Consider the following 20,975-nt stretch of genomic DNA (forward strand, 5'->3'; position numbering starts at 1 on the left):
TTTTCCGTTTCGGCCGCTCCCTGGGGGACGGGCAGGCCCCAGCTCCGGCCCATTAGCTGTTTGTTAGCCACCCAGATGGGAGGTTTAGTCCTGGCTGGTTAAAGCTCCTCCACAGGACTCTGACAACGGCCGGTTGCGACATGCCGCTGCCACGATCTTAAACCGTGTGGTTTAATAGGAAAACGCGCAAAATGGCTTCTTTCCCCTGCGCAAAATAATAGCATGCCGAAAAGGAGCGCTGCTAAGCGCACGTCCCAGCAGTCTGGCACGAGGGAAAAACATTGGGAGCGGTAAGAGATTGGGAGAAAAAAGCTAATAAGGCTGGATCTGCCCCGAATTATCTGCTAGTTACGTGTTTACAACCGGGCTTGTGTCGGGCCCGAATTCCCCGGAAAGCAATCACAGCATCTGTGGGATTTGCCCGCTTCATTCAGGAAGAAGTAACGATGCGACCTCGGACACAGCCTAACGGAGGAACCGATGGCGCTGAGCATCCTGCGCCGGGCGGGCGCCTCGGTCCTCGAAACACAGCAGCGCCAAAGCGGCTTTGCTGAAAAACGGCCCGCTGTTCGCCCGGGCTTGGCCGCCCTGGGGGCACGGGGACGGCCCGGCGGGCACGCGCAGCCGGCGTTGGGGCCACGCTAATGCACCAGTTACGGGAGCAAGCAAGCGCGGCAGCTCGCCGGGCGTCGCGGGGGGGGGAAGCGCCCCGGTAGCCCCCGGCTTGCAGCCGCCCGGCCGGCACAAACCTGACCTTTGAGCCGGGCCGTCGGCGGCCTCGCGTGAGCTCGGGGCTGTAAAGTCCTCCTCGGCCCCGCTGCGCTCGGTGGCGGGATTTCGGCGGCGGGCAGCTCCGCTCGCCTTTCCTCCGCTGCCCCCTCCGCGGGCTGTCGTTCAGCCCGATGCAGCCCATCGCAGCAGTAAGAAGTTGATCGTCCTAACAAATCGCCTAAAGAAATGTGTAAGAAATAATATAGACTCTGGTTAGTGTTTTTTTTTTTTTTAATCATATTTAACGTAGCCGGTTGCAAGTTAAAATAGCTAATTATTTTAATACCACCCGACGAGAGCTCACAAGAACCATTTATTTGGGAAACAAAGTGACACATGCAAAGAAAAAAAAAATTAAGGGAAACTATTTAAATCAGTCTGTTGTCCTGGAGCATTTGATTATTTTGGGTTACTCCTGGGGAAGCGGGCAACGCCGTGAGCGCGCTGCCCCTAGCGCGCGTCCGTGCCGGGGCGCAGCGCTCCCGCCGGCCGGGCAGGCGGCAGGGCCTCTCGGCACGGGAGCAGCAGAAACCTCCTCTCCTCCTCCTTCTTACCCCGAAACGCTGCCGAGACCGAGGCGATCGCCGCTCCCAAACCAGGCACGCAGCCGGCGGCTCCTTTTCCTGCGTGCGTTGCTGAAAGCGCTCGTGGATTTTATTTTTCCTTTTTTTACACCTACCCCCACGCATGAAAACGCCCATCGTTCCCGCAGGGACAACGTCTTAAGTTCAAGCGTCTTAAACGTGAAGCCTAGCGGCTGGCGGTGAGGTCGCGCGAGGTCTCCGTGGCTGCATGACCCTCAGCAGCTGAGGGCTGGCCCTAAACAGCCCCCGCAATTTTAACGCACTTTTGGTGTCACAGGGCAGGAAGGAAAACGCGACGCTGGGCTGAACCGCCGTTGTCCACCGGCAGCTTTCACCAGGCAAACGCACGCGTTTCTCTGCTGGGCTCAGCGCTGACGTAATAGAGAAGCTTTTCATCCCGCCGTAACCTTTCCTGGGCGTGAATTACGCTATTTAAACACCTTTTTCTTTGCTGCTAATAGGAAAAAAAAAATAGCTGTAGGAAATGAAAATATTCAAAAGGACCCGGCAAAGCACGGATGGGAGGCGGGTTGAAAATTAAAGCAGAGTTGTCCTAGCCAAGAGGAGCGCTGGAAAGCGAAGCAGCGCAGGCCGGGGAGGGAGCAGAGCAGGCGGAAGAATAACTAACTCCTCTGAGACGCCGCTGCAAAGCCATCGCCGCCGTAGCGCCGCGGGGCAGCAGGGCGGCGACCGCCCGCGCGAAGGGCCAGCCGGCGAGGGCTGCAAGAAGCAGAGGTGAAGCATCGGCTCGAGCTGCTTTCAGCCGCCGGGGAGGGTGGGAAACAGTCTTAAAAACATAAAATAAAATAATAATCCGCACTGAACGCCTTCTGGTGCTCTTGCGCGACCAAGCAATCGTGCGCGCGCCGGCTTCCTACGCAGGAGTAAAGTTTAATCGGTCTTTCTCCACGAGACTGAAGTTCTGTTAAACGTTTTATTAACGTTCAACTGTCTATGCATAACGGAGGAGCGCGGTCTTAATTAAGCCATTAACGGCTGCTATGGTCTAAATGTTGTTCTGCAACCCTGGAAGAGTAAACAGTATCAATGCTATTCGAAACAGCAGCAGTTTTCCTCTGTATCTTCCACAGGCTATAAAGGGCCGTGAGAAATTATGTGAAAGCTGTTAGGTTAGGAGAAAGAAAAAGAAAAGCGCGCGCGGGACCCGCCCGAGGCGCGGGGGACGGCACCGCGGCGGCGGTGGGACGGCCTGCCGGGCCGCCGGCGCGCGGAGCGGGGCAGCGGGGGCCGCGGCCCTCGCCGACGCCTCGGCCGGCCGCGGGGAGAGGGGAGCCAGCGGAGCCGCAGGCGCGGTGCCCGCCTCACTGGCGGCGCAGCGGCCGGCCACGGGCACAGCGACAGGGCAGGGGCCAACCGGCCGCCGCGCGGGGGCCACGCCGACGCCAACCCGGGCGCAGCGCCCCCCCCCCCGGGCCGAAGCCGTATTTCGGCCGTCCGCCTCTTCCCTGACCGCCGGGGTCAAGCTGCGTCCTCCGGCTTTGCCGCGCCTGCTCCCCCGAAAAGGCGCTGCCGAGCCGTTGTCCCCACCGCCCCGGCCCGCGCGGCGTCGCCCAGCTCCAGCGGCGCCGATGGTCCTCAAAAGCCCCTTCGTAAGCCATGGCGTCATGCCCCAAGGGAACAGCGCCGAGTAGAAAAAGCCGCGAATATCGCAAATACACCGAGCTGTCAGCCCCCAAAACTTGTTGTGACTAAACAAACTCACCGGGGTGGGGGGGGGAGGAAAAACAACAACTTTTTTTTTTTTTTTTTTTCCTTTTTCCCTGAACGTCCTCAGATTTGTCGCGCAGCTCCCTGCAAACGGCGACCGCGCGCACGTCGTCCGACAACGCCGGTCTGCCGGGCGCCGACGTCTTCGTTTCCCTCGGCGTTGAGGTGCCCCTAGGCGAGAAGCCGGCCGCCGCCACACCCGACTTCTCCTGCCTTTCCAACGCTCCCGGCTTTCCGCCCCGGGGCGGCGGGTGGGGGCCCAAGCGCGGGTCTGCGACGGACGGGACCTTCCCGTCCTCACAGAAAACTGTTCTCCTTGTTCTGCTCCAGCGCCATTTCGTTCAGCAGCTGCTCGATGGACGCCTGGATGGCCGCCTTCACCAGCGAGGACGCCGTTTCCACCAGCAGCACCTCGCGTTGCTCCGCCGTCCGGTGGCCCGGCTCGCCGAGCCCCTTGTCCTCCAGCTGGCGGCCGCCGCCGGCCGCCGAGCCCTCCTCGTGACCCGCCTCGGAGCCGCCGCCTTTTTTAGGCCCTTTCTGCTTGTTCGGACGCAGAACCGGGGAGGGCTGGCAGGTCTGGTCGGAGTCGGCGTCGTCCGAATCGGCGGCGGCGGTGACGGTGATGACGATGCCCACGCCGCCGCCGGCCTCCCAGGCCGCGTCCCACCCCGGCGGCTCGACGGGGCGGCTCGGCGCCCTCGCCGCCTCGGCGCTAGCCGCCGGCCGGCCGGCACGCGTGGCGGCGCCGTCGGCCCCGCGCTGCTCCTCCCGCCGGTTCGCGCTCCTGTCCCCTCCGTCCCCGTCGGGCGGCTCCTGGCGGCTGGCCGCCATTTCGCGCCCCGCGGCGACTTCGGGGGCGCTGCCGGGCGGCTCTTCGGAAACGGGCGCTTCGGAAGCGGCTTCCTCGGCCTCTGCATCCACCACGGCGGGGTGCGGGCTCCCCTCGGGTAGTTTGTCCTGGACGGGTTCGTTCGCCGTCTCCGAACGGGTTTTTTCCGGCTGGACGGCGCGCTCGGGAGCCTCGTCTTCCCCAGGGCTGGGCTCTGCCAAAGGCTCCCTCTTCCCAGCAGCATCGGCGCTTTCCGCAGCCACCTCCCGCTCCTTCTCCTCCCCGGAGACCTGGCCGGAGGATTCGGCCACGTCAGCTTTGTCCGCCGGCGCCGAATCGGCCGGCTCTTCGCTAGCTTTACTCACGACGCCCGCCGCTTCACTCGCTTTGACGCTGCCCTCCGAGTCCTCCGCCGCTTCCGAGGGGCTCGGCCGCTTCCTGCCTCTGGAGAGCCGCAGGCAGGGCATCGCCCACCCCGAGCTGCCCCGCGGCCTCGGCCCGCCGCGCGCCCCGGCCTCCTCCACGCTCGTCTCCAGCCGCACTTGAGCGTCCGCCGGCGCCTTCTTCCGCGAGGAGGAGCTCAACCTTCTCCGAGGTCTCGCAAGGCTTTTGAGAGCCGCCCAGGCCCCTCTAGGCGACTGGGACCGGCTGGGGACTGTCGCCTCTCCTGGGTCGGCACCAAGGCGGTGGCCGGTCTCTGGGCAGGCGGCGGGATCCCCTTCGTCCTTCGCCCCCTTGCAGGACGCCTTCCGCTTCTTAAAGCAGAACACGGAGGGCTTTTCCGCCCGTTCCTCCGCGGGGGAGCGCGCTGCTGCTGCGCCGGGCGTCCCCGGCTCTCCCGCGCTCTCCGTTTGGATTTCTCTGGCCGCCTTCGCCATAGCTGCGTCTTGCCTTCCCTCCAGCTCCGCAATCGCTCTTCCGGATTAAAGCATCAGGTGCGCCAGCGGCACAGACGCACTACGGGCGGGTTTTGTTCCGGGTGGTTTTCAAAACAACGCCGCGGCGCCTTCCCGAGCCGATGTGGCATTGTGCAACGAGAAGGTCTGATGAAGCTACTCCACCAGCTTCAAAATCCCCGTTTTCTGTTGTCTCCCTCCTGCTAGCACCTCTCCTGAGGACACCGGGTAGACTTCACGCGCAGGGTCTCCTCGTTCTGCTGGCCGGCTCACGCTCCCCGCCGGGGTAACCCACGCCAAGCGGTGCTCGATCTAACAGCGCTGCTGCTTAATTGACAGTCTAACAATTTTTTTTTTTTTCCCTAAAGGATGACAAATCAAGTCAAGAGTTGATAATTTTTATTCACCCCAAGGACTGGAAGGAACCTCCACGTCCTAATCCATCGGCAATGTCACGCTCCGCAAGGAACTTGATCGAAGCAGCAGTAAAACGAGAGCCGGCACGCGGCTGCTCCCCGCCCCGGGGGGAGGCTCGGGGGCTATTTCGTCCCCTCTTTGCTCTCTGCTTCAGCCGGCGGTGCAGGTTGCGCTACGCACGCCCAGCAGCGCGGCAGCCGCTTCCCGCTTTCTGACCGCTCCACCGACATCTGCAACAAGACACACAGGCGATAAAGAAGCGTGGGGCAAAAATAACAAAGCATTTGACAGTTGGGGGTATTTTTTTTTAGTGCAGTTCATTCGGGGAGGCAGACAAGGGATGCTAAAGCAGCTCTACCGCTGCTTGCGCCTTTAGCAGGTTTTCCGCCAATCTACATCCAAAGGCAAAGTAAGGCCGCTTGTGTGCCAGCCTAGGCACGTTCCTCCACAGAAAATACTGCTTTGTGTGGTAAAAGGAGATTTTTTTTAAAATTACCCATACTATGGCAAATAAGTGATACACACACACACACACACACACACACACACAGACACTCGCATGCATATATTTTCTTCCCCCACAGTTAGCTAAATCTTTTCCCCACTGCTCCATATGCACTCACAGCTCCAGCTAGGGAAATTACACCGAGATAGCAGATATTTTTATCTTTAATGCACCGTATGACGATATGCAAAACACAATACAAAAAGAGGCTTGTGGAACACAGAAGCGAAATCGCATGGCACGAAGAAAGCTTAGTTATACTTCGTGCCTGTCTTCCATGGCAACCTCAATTAACACTGCACGCGTTCCTCCAAAGACATACGTAACCCTTTAAAAAACACTGCCTCAAAACATCACCGGAACATTTTTGGAAATAAAGTGCAAACGTGTATTACAGCAAATAGATCAACTTCTCGGTGAACGTCTCAGGGACTTCAGGAAATTCTTCATCAGTATCTTCTACTCTGCTCCTAACTAGCTTAACCCCCCCCCCCCCCCCGGATAATTGCACCTAGCAGCTACCTCACCTAATGCAGCCTGACTAGAGACAAGCAATAAACCAAGACAAGCAGTACTTTAGGGGGCTTCTGAGGCAGCTGCGCTGCTGCTGCAGCGCTTACTTCTCACAGCGGCACAGAAGACTTTTGCAGCGCTCCTTTGCCCATAGCTATTCCTCAAATCCCCGCGGGCGCCAGCACCCAGCGGTCGCCGCTCGGCGCCGTCCCGGGGGCGCAGCAGGGGCCCCCGGGGCTCGGCACGGAGCAGGAGCCTCCTCCAGCCCCTCCGGCCCCTTCCTAAGGGGCGAGAGGGCGGCGCGGCCGGCGGGGCGCGGACCTGCCGGGCGCCGCCGAAGCGCGGGGAGGGCGGACGGCGCAGGCGGCGGTGCCACCGCGGGGCTTCGCTCCCTTGCTGGCTCCGCCAAAAACGCCCGGCGTCTTCTGCCAGGCCTTTTCCTATTATTATTATTATTTTTTCCGTAGCAGAAAATTAACTAAACTACACCGTGTCCGTGCTCAGGAGCTGACGGTGCCGGCTGCAGGCAGCAGCGCTCGGGCGCCCACCCAGCCGCCCGCCCGCCCGGCGGCGCCTCCGCTCCCGCCTCCCCGCCGCCTCCAGCCGCGGGAAGTTTTTAAGCCCCCGGAGCGGCTCCGGCAGCCCCCGCCGGGACCCCGCGGACGGAGCCGCCCCCGGGCGCGGGCGCCGCCGGCTCGGGACCGCGCTGCTGCCGGGCCGGAGCCCCCCGAGCCGCGGCCCGGGCCCCCCGCGGCAGCCCCCGACCCGCAGCCCGCGGGGGAGCCGCCGCCCCCGCCGCCGCCTCCCCCCCGCGCGCTCTCACCTGCGGCGCGGCCCCTGCGCGGCTCCGCGCGGCCCCTGCGCGGCTCGCGGCTGCGCTGCCGCCGCCTCCCGGCTGCAGCCGCGCCCCCCGGGCCGGCAGCCCCCCGCCCCCCGCCGAGGCGGCCCCGCGCCGCGCCGCCCCCCGCGCCGGGCTCCGCTGCAGGCGCCGGCCCGCAGCCCCCGGGCAGGGGAGCGCTGGGGACGGGGGTCCCGGCCCCGGCACTGCCGGTAGGGCAGAGTCGTCCTTCTCACAGGGCAGCATCCCCCCGTCCTTGCGGGGCAGCATCCCTTCCCTGCTCCTGGGCCAGCCTTCCCCTCCCAGGCTGTGCACAGCAGCTGGAAACAGAACACAAAGCCAAGGTCTTCCCAGGACCTGAGCTGTTCTTCCTCCTGAAGTCCTGCCCGCAGCGAGATTCACTGTAAGAGAGTAAAATCATGCCCAGGAAGAAGGGACCCGCTAGGATTTACCCATCAGGGTTTTCCTAGCAGCACAGGAAAAAAAGGGGTATTGCTCTAGGCAGCTGTTTGTTGTCCTACCTGAAACCTTTTGGGTTGGTGCAGGAGCTGCCCCTTAAGGGCTGGTGGTAAGGGCAGCGAGGTCTTGGTCTTAAGCTCATGCTTGCCCATAAAAACATAAAGTCCCTCTTTCATATGGGCCTTTTTTTCCTCCCCACAGCATCTGAGATTTGACTTAAAAAAAATTGCATCTCCAGCTGCTCTGATTGCTGGGAGGGCCTCCAGAAAAAGGACTACCAAGTGCAGCTGACGAACTACATGAAACCATACTTTGAGATGCCTGAACGTCCCCATTCATCTCATCAGGGAGCTAAATGACACCCACAAAGCCTTCTAAGGATTTTAACTACTTCACAGCACGTTTGCACGTAAGAAACCAGGCAAAGCAGCATACTTTGAACCTGCAACGGGCTTCCAGTGTAGGCCAGCCTTAGAAAAATACAGATCACCTCCTCCCTCCTAGCTAGTTCTTGGGAAAAAAGGTACAAAAAGGGATCGAAAGGGGATCTTCTGGCTGAAATTTCAGCCCACAGGACATAAACGTACAGTACAGCAATGAATGGGGCAAACCCAAGGAACTGCCATTTTAAAAGCTCCCTATGAGATGGGCTTGCTGATGTTCACTCAGGCTAATAATCTTCACTTGGAAATGGCACTGCTCCACGGGGTGCTCAGTGGATTCCAGTTACGATACACTTCCACACTGGAGAATATTTTCCCTTGTTTCAGGTGGAGATAGGAGCAAGGGAGTAAGGAAAGCAAGTGGCAGTAATACAGATTGCTAACTTGGGTGCCTGCCTTCGTGGTCGGCACGAGGGAGACAGGTTCCAACAATTCCCTTTAAAAACACCTTGCATGGCACGCAATTAATCCTGCCATTGCAGGAGAAGATAGTGGCACCAAAGGGTACGATACAAGAGAAATGAAGAACAAGGTGCAGTAGAAAGCAGAGGAGCTGTTCAGAAGATAGATAAGCTTTCATGCTTGAGAGAAGGTCCTGGTGAAGCTGTAGCCTCTGACGTTCCTTCTGTGCCCGCGCTAAAGCACTGGCGATGTGCAGAAAGTCAGCCAAGCAATACCTTCTTTTTCTTGTGCCCCTTCCGCTAACCAAAAATCTCCACTCTTTAGAAATAAATGACATGATGAAAAAATTCTCAGTATAGCACAGCTAGAGGAATGGATGACCGTAACACCAGCTAAGAGCTCCGGGCCCACAAACAGTCCACAGAGAACAAATCCCTACAGAATTAGTTTTTCCTCCAGGCAACAGGGAGAGAAAACAACCTTCCCATACTTAGTTAAAAGAGATTAAATGTTATGTTCTTTGTGTCATATCTGACAGGGCAAGAACTAATTGGCATACTCAGTAGCAATGGAGAAAGTTAAGAAAAAATAACCTATTTATAAATTAGTCCTATAAGACCTAAAGTAGGGACGCTGCAGAATACACTTCCTACTAGGTTCAAAGCGCAGATTAGAAAAGCATTTGCCAATAATCCCTAGAGATGCTTAGGGAGATTCTTCCACGTTATTTGCTGCTGGCCAGGATGGTTTGTTACTGCTAGTCCCCTGGTATGCAGTAAAACCTTAAGCAGCTGCATGCCAGAGCCACTACCTTGCCTCACTGCAGGGGGTGGACTACAGATCTCTTGAATTGTCTTTCTCAACCACATGTCTGAGATCCCCTGCTAAACTAAAAAGAGACAAATCTGAGCATAAATTTGCACTTCTCTCATCTTTCATAAGCATAAAATGAAGGTGGAACACAGAGCACTCACAGGAAAGCAGTGCAACAGCAAAGCTTCTGCAAGATGAGAGAAGGAAGATCACACGTAGGAACTGACAGCAGCCTTGGCAGATCAGCTCTAGCAATCTGCTTCAGGGGAAGGCTTAGCCAAGGTGGCTCAGGTGAAGAGGCACTTTCAGCAGGGCACGTGGTCTGATGCAGTAATCGGGGAAAACTCCTTCTGACCCCATGCAAGTGGCCTGTGTGCGCTCTGGAAAACCTGACTGCCAATTACTCCTCAGCTGAATATCATCAAAAAGAAAATTTTAGGAGGCTGTGAACGTGTCTCAAGTCGACAACTTAAGTTACTCCATCTTTGCTTCTGTGACAACCAGGTAATTTTTATACAATTATTCTCCCCTCTTGAATAACTTGCTATAAATAGTATCTGCGTACTACGGATGCGCCCTTAACGTTGGTGCACACCTACACCACACTTTTCACAGCTCTCACCAAAGCCAGAATGTTTTTAGATTCAGTCCTGATGCAAGCAGATGGGCCTTGCAAGTCGCAGTGGAAAGGAGAAGCCAAAAATGCTTGGCTGCAAGCAGGGCAGTCACCAAAGCTCATAGAATGAGCACTTAATTCAGGTCTTTTGCAGTCAACTGTGAGTATCTCAGACCCAGTGAATAATTCAGGTGGTTTATTTCCTACAGATGACAAGTGCCACCCAGAAAAGGAAACAAGATTAAATGCACAGCGATGCACTGCAGACAACCTGTTACTGCAATAATCACTTCTACTTGCCAACACTGCGATTGCTGCTGTAGACAGTTAATCACAGAAATAAGTTCTACTTCATTAATCTCAGGGTATATATTAAAACCCAGAAAGCCCTTGAAGGATTTACCGATTTATTTGTATTAGTTACCAATTTGGCAGCAATTATATGTTCACGATACAAAATGATTTTTGACCTACTATGACATCTTTTACAAGTGACTTTATCACTGCTCTTGCCCTCTCTGTTCACCAAAAAGGTAGGTTGGGAGGCAAGGCTTGTCAACAGTGTAACAACAGTACTTGTTGCTGAGCGTAAGAAAACTGTTCAAAAGCTTTGTACGAGCTTCTCTTTCTCAGCACCATTTCACGGCTGCAGATGCAGGCCAGAGACCCATCCTCTAAAAATCTGATATCCCGAGGTTCAATTTCCATTAATACTACAATATGGTAGTCACAGCTGGGCTTTCTAAAACGGAAATATGATATGGCTCAGGTGTCTGCAGGAGTATTCACAGCAGAAGCCAGGGGTGTAGAGTTGTGGAGAGAGATGAGAAGTGCAGGGATTCTCCCTTGTTCCCCACCTTTAACTGAAACTGGTGCAGTCTCACAGCACAACGTGAGTTCTCCCAGAGTGCAAGAAACAGAACGTAGAATTCAGTATGGCACACAGAAATATACAGTGTACAAGACTTCCAAAAACAGTACACATTTATGCCACAAAAACTCTGTAAGTTAAGACAATTAAGCCCCAAGACTGTTCCAAACAACTCCAATTTTAGGATTTTTCATTATTAAAATCATCTTACTGCATCGAAAGACATCATTGAAACTAAATTTTTCAGCTATAGTTATGAAGCGGAGCAGAAAGGTTCTACAGAAAGTAGACTTTAGACTTAGTTTTCATCAACTAGCTTGTAATACAGTAGCTTAAAAATTACTATGGATTAAAAACAAGTGCTTGATTCTTTAGCACTCCTCCTCTCAATCACTTCTTGCATTGTACTTCTCAGTCATATCTTGTTTTGATTAGAAAAAAATACATATATATCAGGGCTTAGTTCCATTTACATGACTCATCAGGTGTTCTTCTGGGTGCTAAAAAGAAAAATAAATTTAATTACTATCATATAGTACTGCAGGCAACTTTTAAGCTGAGTTATTCTCAAATGCCATTTGGAAACATATGGTGTAATACGAGATTGGCTTAACTCCACTACCTCAGGATTAGAAATAAAAGTCCCAAAAGTTGAAAGCCTCCCAACCTAAATAAGGCACCTACCTTTTGTTAATAATTCTTTTCAGAAGAGCCCATAGACTTCTCCTGACACTGGGTCCAAGTCTATATCAAAGAAACAGGGCCTCGTAGGAAGTCCTGGCATAGTGCTCATCTGGACAGCAAAAGATAAACTGTTAAAATGGTAGCAGCATTTGCACAAAAGATCTCATACTTAAGACAGATTATGATGGCAAGAACTGACGCAGCTCCTTGCACACAAACATACCAGCTGGATGATGGTCATATACCATTTTGAAGCATATGACGTGAACCAGAAACTCCCGGCTCAGTAGGCAGAACTGGGATTTTTTTTTAACGAGGATTCAGTTCGGCTTCTACCTCTGCCAGTGACTGGGGCCAAGATTTGGCAAAGTACTCGAACATCCTGCCGACTTCAATAGTTAAACTGTTAGATGTTAAATGAGTGTTTATGCATGTTGCTGTGCTGAAACAATGATGGATTTCAGCAGTTTCCTGGTTACTAAAATGAGGATACATTTTTTAATAAAACTTTACTAGTTGTAAAGTCCCAGCCTGATTAAAATTCTTTAAGATCCTAGAACTAGAGATGATAAATAAATTGGAATTATTGAGGAGAGGGTTTTAGTAATCTTTTAAAAATGGAATTAGGCTTAAACATAGATGGACACGTCCGTTTTCCTGACTGGAATCACATAACCTATGCACCGTTCATGAGACGTGCACGTCGGCGTGGGTGTGCAGTGGCAGAACTGAGGCTAGCAAAACAGCTGCCTCCTCTACGCCTGCCTAAGGCCAGTCCGCTTGAGCTGTCCACTGTCGAGTGCTCACTTTCAGAGCCATAAAATGCAAGGCCAGTAGGGACTACATTTGGTCTGACTTACTGATGCAGATTATTTTCCCTTCCCTAACTCAGCATTTAGCCCAGCAGCACGTGCAGGTTAACACGTGCTCTACAGAGGTGGGCAGCATAGACATGCTTGGTACTCTGCACCAGTCATCATCCACCGCATAAATAAAAATCCAAGGTCTCATTTTCCATCTGCATCATCTGGCCTCAGCTTCTACAGTCAGGAATCGTTATGCTCTTTTCCATTACATTAAAGAGCAACCTGGTGTTTTCTCTCTGGGCAAGTATTTTGTACATTAATCAAATTACCTTCCAATCTTCATTTTGATAATAAGCTAAGCAGCATGGAGGCAAAGCTGAGGTCAGGTATTTTCTGCAGTTCTCAAAATTATTCTGGGAGCCTTTGGAATCCCACCCCATTTTCCTAAGTTACTTAAAAGCGTTAACACCAGACCCCCATGCAGTGTACTGCTGCATGACTCAATGCACACCTTATGCAGAGGCAAAAGTCACTTCATGTCTACCTTCTGTTATATATTCTAGGAGTGCACTAACTAGCTCTTTGTCACGGCTGCTGCTTTCCAGGACAGAGAATATTGGACTACAGATATGACCTTCATTCCTTATCTTTGTGTTAGGCTATATGAATATTTTGCTTTCAAGAGCCAAGGTGTTAACAGATCTAAAGCAGTCTGGAAGGATTTCCCTGTTCTCACCACTGTCACTGCAGAGCAAGGAACTTCCTATTTATTTATGTATCACTGAAGAAACGTAGAGCTTTGGACTGTAGCTCTCCACCTACAGGCTCAGAGGGCCAAGGCAAGAGTTGAGACAGTGACGTTCAGTATAGTAGGAGGTGCCATATTGCTAAATATGAGCCTAACTTATTAAGTTCTTGCACTTTCTATTTTGAAAGGAAAGGTCAATTTTCTCACCATTTGCTTACGTCACAAAAAAATCAGACCACGTGGATGCAAGTCAACCCCCCTGCAAAATTTCAAATAGAATCAACACTAACTAAGAATGTATTATGTGTTTCACCTGTGGAACTTCTGAAAACAAGCGATTTAGGAACTCAAAAAGAGTTGTTTGAATAAATGATTTTTTCAATCCACTAGCAGCACCGAAAAAGAAAGAAACTCAAACAATTTGAGTCAGATGATTTATTTCACTTTCATTATTTTTCGTGATTAAAGTTAAACGTAGTAGTCTTTGAAATTACGTTTTCTTTAAAATATCAAAATATTTCATTAAATACAACAGTTTGAACTTTGAGTCAGAAAGGAAAAACTCCAAAACTCGCTCAAAAAATTTAAAATGTGACATACCTTTGTGATTTACTTCAGACAACAGGAATACATAGGCATTGGTGATGGGTTTCAACTCAAATTTTTCACGCAGCTCTAAGCAGAGGCTTTGTTTGCTGCATTTTCAGTTCACAGTTCAATGGCTGCTGCCAAAATTTACTTTGAGGCTAGCATACCTCCTGCTGAATGGGTTAAAAATTGTGGTCTGAAATCAGAATGCCCTGGGTTGCTTCTCACAAGGACATCCCTTCCCTGGCTTTGTAGGCACAAAAGAGAGTGAACTTCATGTCCCTAATCAAAAGCCTTGCTGTTAAATCTGGCAGAATTAACATCACGATTAACTGCATGTCCAAGAAAGCATTAGAAATGTGGGAAGGAGCAGGAAGGACAGAGGCCAATTTCATAGAGAACAAAGATATCTGAGAAAGAGCCAAAATATTAGCTTTGGATGTCTGAGAACATCTTTCTCTTGTGGAGCTCATTAATGCTGTATACTGTGCTTATAAATATCTAAAAAAACCCATCATTGTTTGGATTAAATACTGGCTTGCAAAACATGTAAATAAGCATAATTAGCACACTAGCTTTCATTTCATCCCACAAGATGCAGTGCTCTTCATAAAGATGGAAGAGCCAGACTTTACCCAAGATAAGTAAAATAACCACATTCTGATTAATCCGGAAAAGCTATCTTCCTTTTTTTTTTTTTTTTGGTGAAATTAAAAGAGAAAGATATCTAATGTTTAGCTCAATGAGAGTAAACCTTTGCGGGAGGAAGGGACCCAACCCTTAAATCAGCAAATTTCAACCTCTGACCGTTACACCCTCAATGCTTTTGAAAGATAGTCCAAAAAAAGCAAGCATGTTGCCATGAAGACTTCAGGAAAAGGTGTATACTCTTAAAATAAGGAAAGTGATAGAGATGCTTGCTCCAACTGCTCCACCTCCTGAAATAACGTAACAAGTCACTTAGCAGCATTTGTCCAAACTCGATTCCCCAGGTAAGATTTCCAATGGTTCCTTTCATCCTAACATTCTTTCTTTGGACACAAACCTGAATGTTAGTGAATTTTGCAGGTAACTCCTTTTTTTCTGCCAGCCCATTCATATCAAAGCTATTCCAGGATTCTGTTTACATTGTAGTTACTCCTTCTCCTCTAGGCTGACATTATGCCAATCACTTCAAAGAACAGAAACTAAACTCAAGGGCACAATTAAATGAACTGCTGTAACCGATGCAGGCTGAACAATAAACAGATGGCCAGCAAAACCAGGGGAACCAAGAGGAAGGGGAGGCTTAGAAGTGATTAATAGTACAGGTCAGCTTCACTTTGGAGGCATCTCATGATAAGTTGTTTGCTTTGTAGGCTTTGAGGGAGTTGTTTTGTTTTACCCTAATCTGCTGGTGCACACGGCCTTCAGCTGCAGTACTGCAAAGTGTTTTAATCAGGAATGCAAAGTCACAAATGCACTCAGGCAGGCCACAGATTTCAAGTCATTAGCTACAGGACTCACCTTTTCCTCAGAAGCCAGGGGGAGAGAGCTGTGGACCTGGGGACTGCATGGAGGGCTGCTCATGTATTCAAAGGGTCAATTGGTCTATTTTAGCATCTCTCTTCCCCCCTGAAAAAACCCTATTAAGGGCATAATGCACTGGACTGATACAGTTAAAACACTATAAATACACAGACTCTCCTCCTTTAAGATACCTGTTGTAAATGCTCACTGGAACGCACACAAAGAATTGTTCCTCACTCCACAGTCTAGCGTTTCCACTCAGCCACTTACCGTTCCTACCAGTGGATACAGGAATCCAGCACCAACACTGGCTCGAACGTCTCGAATTGGCAGAATAAAACCTGTAGGCGCTCCTTTTTGTTCAGGGTCATGAGACAACGACAAGTGAGTTTTAGCCATGCAGATTGGCAAGTTTCCAAATCCCTGAGGGAGGCAATGACATGGAAGAGAGAAAGAGATAGAAAGAAATAAACAACAACACTAACCTTTCTTGTACACAAATGTAATTGCTCAGTTCTGCCACTCTCTGGGTCATTAGGCCACCCTACTCCTTCCCAGTTGCTTCACCCACAGCCTGTCAAACGTGTTGACCATTTCAGGATCCCAAGTCCTTCCCCCACCTTCTAAATATTAAGGAAAGAACAACCATGGTCTCCAGCAGAATTGGTTGTGGAAAACACTAATAATATGGAAGTATTAGATATACAACCTTTATATCCAGCTTACTTTCTACTCTCTCCCAGCAATGTTAATTTAAATAGCTCAGAACTAAAGCTCTTGTTCAGCCGAGGTCAGTTAACTAGTTGCAAGGAAGCAGCAATTACATAGCTACGGTATGAAAGCCCTACAGAACTGTAAAGGAATATACAGGATATGCTAAAGGGAGAAACTATATGTGCCAGTATAAAATGGACTCCAAAAAGCAAAATTATCGAAGCACTCTCTAAACAAACAGTCACTGATTCTCAGACTGCTCTTCTCTTCAAAGCCCTTTACACATCTTCATTAATGCAGAAACTATCTGAAAGGGAGGTAAATTCACAAGAACATCATGCTAGAGAGAGCCAAAATGCAATGCAACAACCAGAAAGCATCATATTTAACAACTAGATGCCAGATAGCGTAAAGTATAAAGGATAAAAGTAAAAGGGTAAGAGTAGCCATTTCTTCACAAGAAGCATTATATCACCTGTGACTCTTTCCCCAGCATATCTGTGACTGCCGAAAATTCACGTGGGTTCAAAAAGGATTAGACAAGAACAAAAATCATCAGAGACTATTTAGCCACTCATTCTCAAGCCGCTGGAAGATGGGAGAGTACGGTAGAGAAATATCACTAAATTCTCATGCCCTTCTCTCCCCATACAGTATTTGAGATGTACTACAGGGGGCCAGATGTGTTTTGTACCCTCCACTAAAAGCCAGCATCGGATTCTCACCACCTGTCCTACTGCTTCTTCCTTCTCTGCCAGAGCAGCATCCAGTGGGCCCTGAGTAATATCATCAATCAAATCATATCCCCTTTATACACAGTTTGAACACCACTGTAAAATATGAACATTTTAAAGAAAGCATCACAGCATATCAGACGACTTGGAAGATTCACCTGCTTAGTGTACAAGGTGACTTTCTCCTCTGCTTCCGGAAACAGCTCAATGTCACTTGCCCCATAGATCTGCTGTGCAATAAGTCTGATCTTATCTGTAACAGGGAGCTAGAAAAAAAAAAAGACAGGTAAGTCAGTGTGACCAAACTACAAAGAGCTATAACATCACAGTAGCTTAATGGCCCTTCATACATGCCATGCAATGCAATGCCCATCTGCAGCTTTAAGAGCTACTCCCATTTGCTTCAAAATGAAGCTATATAATAATTTGAGGGTTTTCAAAACAGATTTCATTTATCTTGTTGTAGCTGTTTCTCTGGGTAAGAGGACAAACAAAACTAGCTTACTATTGTCGTCCCCCCCCCCCCCCCCAAAAAAAAAAAAAAGATACACACCAATATTTCTGATAAGCTGTTCTTACATGTTAACTATCCCCTCAGAAGAGACAGGTTATTTTTTTCCTCAAGTTTAAGTCAAAAGCCATTTTTGACAAAATATAAGGTAACGGTTAAAAGAAATAAAAGCACAAATAAGCTTAAGGTTAAAGAAGAAAAGCTGAAAGCATTTTTTTAAGGAGCTAAAATAGATAATAATGATGTGGCTCTGTACTTCGTTAGGTTCTTGAATAGATGCTTGCTATTGAAGGAGGATTCAAGCCATAGCCTGGGTGTCTGACAGCAAGCAAAAAGGTGTCTGCCTCATGCCTGGTTTTTGACTTGAAGGAGACAGACAGCGACCCAACGGTCAGCCGCAGCCTGAACGTGCAAGAGAGACTTTACAGAGGCATAAGACACCTCAGACAACTGCTGTCCTTAACAAAACTTCCCTCAAAGCCAAATTCTCTCTCATGTGGACTCTCTACAGCCTACAAAATTACAAGCTGCTGTTGAGGACTTTCTTGCTACTGAGGCATCAATGTGATTTTTCTTCTTGCTGTTTAAAAGGTTGAGCTCATGTTGCAACTTGTCCCCTTGCTGGGCTTCAGGCATTATCTTCATGGAACTGTCAGGGACTTTATTACCTCCGAGTCCTCTGTCAAATCTGCTCGAGAGCAAAGTCATAAGAAATACACATACTCTTTTCTAGCTCACCTGCGGTGTGACTCCATAAGCCTCATTTGCAAAGAAAAAAAAAAGTTAAAAAATAGACACATTCTGTTTTGCAGCTTGGTGTATGGATCCCCACCCTGAGCATGAAGTATACCCTCAAGCTTTCTGGTAAGGCAGCAAGTTCAGCAAGGTTTGTTCCAGTCCATCCTCTGACAGCAAGGCTATGCCTTCAGTTCAAGAAGTCAACCTCCTCAGCCTGGAACATGGCTGCCCCAGTAGAAACCCGTTCATCACCTCTAATAGAGTCACAGCAACATCTTTCAGCGCCAAGAGTAAACAACATTTCACTTGGTAATCAAAACTGACAGACTGGGTCTTTGAAGCTGGGGGAATAAGTTTTAGATTGTAAAAACAATTTTCTTTTTGTTTTTTCACAGCAGCCTTTCAGGCGACCTTCACCAACTTCGGCCTGTGAAACTAACTAGTCCCCACCTAATGCACAGAGTACTTCTGTTCCACATCATGATGACTGACTGTACTTGACAACAAACTAGAACGCTTTCCTGAGCTAAGGATGAAATGAAGGACTAAGTACGGCCCTCTGTGATAGTGCGAGTTCTTACCTCCACGTTATAGAGGAACCTGAAGTTGCTGGGAGCCTGTGATGCTCTCTCAACAGCTTGGGCCAGTGCAACTGCTCCTTTACCGCCCTCTGCCCAGTGAGTGCATTCCACAGCATCGAATGCTCCTGCTTCCTTTGCCAGTTGTACTACAAGGGCCAGCTCAGCCTTTGTATCTGTTCTGTAAAGAGAATAATTTGCATATTTGTACCAGAACATACACACAATAAATTAGCTGCTTGCTTTAACCATTCATCTCTCTTCTCAAACAAGACAAATGTGGTAATAAAAAAGAAAGTCACAGAATCCAGCCATCAGGAAACCGTTTCTACATTTAGGGGCTATCTACCACAAGCCTTCACCACGCCACCTTGGTGAAGGAAGCTACTCCACACAGGAACAGGTAACAACAGGTAACTCTGGAACTACATGTAGAAAGCCATGACTGACCAACAGAGCAGTGTTCTAGACTTTCTCCTATTCGTATCCCTTATTGGCAATGCAACTCCTGTTTTCACAAGTAAATCCAAAAAGTCGTTAGTACTGCCGATTTAGACATGCCAGGATGTGCTACATCACGTGCATACCACAAGCTAAAAACTAGAATTGCTCTAAATTGGCTAATATACATTAGTATGAAAAAAGCCTTTGTGGGCTACTCCACTGCAATTGGTAGCAGTTTTAACACACCAGTTAAAAGCTCTTCTGCTTGTAATAAAAAGAGACAACAACAGAATTTATTTCCTCTGTAGTATAAGGTGGAAAGCTCTAAATGCTTCTCAGCAGAGCAGTTATTCCACACAGCAGACCACCAAACGCTGTGTGGTCTACAGAACAGGCACCTCATCGTCTATTAAGCAGGCAGATTCCAGATCACAGGCACCTTCTGTCCACAGTAATTCTGCTACTAGCCAGAGCGTGAGCAAGGGCAGTTTCATATTCACTGATCTTAAAATCTTTGGTTAAATTAAACTGAGGAATGCATTTGATATAACTGAGCAGAGCTCCCCTGTTCATTCTTCGAGCAATGCAAGATGCTGCTTGCTGCAAACAATACATCAACAGCACTGAAAATAAAAGAGTTTACATCACATGTAACATTTTATTCCTATGGAACACCTCCACATCCCAGCTCACTTACTTGAAAGCATTCACAGCCACTACTACTGGGACACCAAACATCCGGGCATTTTGGATTTGCTTGCTTAGGTTACTACAACCTTTTGCCAAGAGTTGAAGATTCTGTAAAGACGACAGCGAGCAGAGGGTACACCTTATAAGGGGCAGTGAAACTTTTGCTCCAAAACCACTATGTCCACAGCTAATGGTAGAAGTGTCAAAATGGGAATAAAAACACAGATAAATTTTCAGAGGGTTGCTTTCTGAACAGCCTGGATCAGTGCAACATCATCACCTTGTGGAATGGCAGACAGGAAGACCGACTAACGACTACCAGTTTCAGCTGTCCAGCCAAGGTAGAAGGAAGGAATCACTTTTAATCGTTATTTTTATTCTTAACGGCCCAAGTTAAGACTTATGCTGCGTAATTCCCCTTACTAAAGCCTCCTTTTCCCCTGCGACACATTCCTCTATGTGTAAACATCATTAGCAGTGAAATTCGTTTTGTGGCAACAGCTTTAGGTTTATACATATTTACATTTTGCAGCATCAGAGATTATCATGGACGTCTGGACATTTTATTCCTTCCTATGCAAAGCTTAGTTCATACAGAAGCTCCACGTGTGAAAAAGCTGCAGCCATATAAAAAGAGCCAAACCAATTATCCAAGTGTATACAACCATTCAAAGAACAAGGTTAGAAGCTGAGACGTTAGTTCCCTTTCCTCTGCTTGCAAGGGAAGGGGGAAAAAAAAATCTGCTGCTGCTAAGAAAAGAGTAATTAGACAGGCACTCTGAATATTTTCAGAGACAGTATTTCAACCAAGCAATTACTCTATACTGAGAGGGTCAGGGGACATGGAGCAGATATCACAATGAAAAATTGAGCACAAAGACAGTTGTGTGAGCTCAGAAGAAATAAAAGGCTCTGAATACTGGCTAGGTCAAGTACAATAAATGCTTGAAAGAAAGAACAGAGCCAAAGGATAATCATCAAAAAAATTTAAAAAAGGGTGGTGGGGGGGAACATTACAGCTTGTACGAGGAAGCATTTCCCCAGCAGCTAAAGAAAGGACACACACACTAGCTATTCAGGCATGCACTGCATAACAGTATCTTGTAATAACTGCAGTTAGTTGGTCAGCTATTATACAAATAGTTAAAGAAGGTTACCTCTTCTGCGTACTCCTTTGGTAAAGGTACCCCAGCAGTGACCTAGAGGGGGGTGGGAAAAAAGAAAGGACAAAAGAAAAGGAAAAAGAAAAAGAGGGAACGGCAAAAGATATTTATTCATAACAACGATTTGCTCTGGGTTATTCTTAAACTGAATCAAGATATAAGACACTACTTATGGCCAATGCACAAGTGCCCCAGCACGCAAATACTTCATTAGGACAATAAAACAAGTGTAGCATGCTACATGAAACAGCTTGCAGCCAACAGAAACATATGGATTCCTTTTCCAACAGCAAATCTCAAGACAATACATCAAAATCCACAGGGTTTTAAGTGACTGGACTGGAAAAAACATAACCACCTTGCAAGCCTAAAGGAAATCTTGC

At 49.2% G+C, this 20,975-nt stretch overlaps 2 protein-coding genes and 1 long non-coding RNA gene across 3 annotated transcripts in view; all 3 read right to left on the reverse strand.

The window, feature by feature from the left end:
- Positions 1-3,140: 3,140 nt before the first annotated feature.
- AKAP5 (A-kinase anchoring protein 5) lies at positions 3,141-4,912 on the reverse strand. Its single transcript, XM_068947326.1, has one exon. The coding sequence runs from the start codon at positions 4,788-4,790 to the stop codon at positions 3,381-3,383; it is 1,410 nt and encodes a 469-aa protein (XP_068803427.1). The 5' UTR covers positions 4,791-4,912; the 3' UTR covers positions 3,141-3,380.
- Positions 4,913-5,190: 278 nt separating this feature from the next.
- Positions 5,191-7,146, reverse strand: LOC104144508 (uncharacterized). The gene is made up of 2 exons (XR_011141690.1): positions 7,067-7,146; positions 5,191-5,455 (listed from the first exon to the last, which is right to left on the reverse strand). It is a non-coding gene; the product is annotated as an uncharacterized lncRNA (long non-coding RNA).
- A 3,058-nt stretch (positions 7,147-10,204) lies between these two features.
- MTHFD1 (methylenetetrahydrofolate dehydrogenase, cyclohydrolase and formyltetrahydrofolate synthetase 1) overlaps positions 10,205-20,975 on the reverse strand; it is a 45,962-nt gene continuing 35,191 nt past the window's right edge. Inside the window, exons 22-28 of the mRNA XM_068947327.1 lie at positions 20,587-20,628; positions 19,437-19,537; positions 18,299-18,476; positions 16,627-16,734; positions 15,291-15,443; positions 11,370-11,478; positions 10,205-11,185 (exon numbers count right to left, since the gene is read on the reverse strand). Of these exons, the coding sequence (XP_068803428.1) occupies positions 11,389-11,478; positions 15,291-15,443; positions 16,627-16,734; positions 18,299-18,476; positions 19,437-19,537; positions 20,587-20,628 (672 nt within the window). The 3' untranslated portion in view covers positions 10,205-11,185; positions 11,370-11,388. The remainder of the gene's footprint in view (positions 11,186-11,369; positions 11,479-15,290; positions 15,444-16,626; positions 16,735-18,298; positions 18,477-19,436; positions 19,538-20,586; positions 20,629-20,975) is intronic.

Source organism: Struthio camelus, chromosome 5, assembly GCF_040807025.1.
Source record: "Struthio camelus isolate bStrCam1 chromosome 5, bStrCam1.hap1, whole genome shotgun sequence".
Lineage (NCBI taxonomy): Eukaryota > Metazoa > Chordata > Aves > Struthioniformes > Struthionidae > Struthio > Struthio camelus.

What these genes read in the sequence shown, in the direction of transcription:
- AKAP5 (XM_068947326.1), bottom strand. Translation starts at nt 4,790, where the DNA reads ATGGCGAAGGCGGCCAGAGAAATCCAAACGGAGAGCGCGGGAGAGCCG.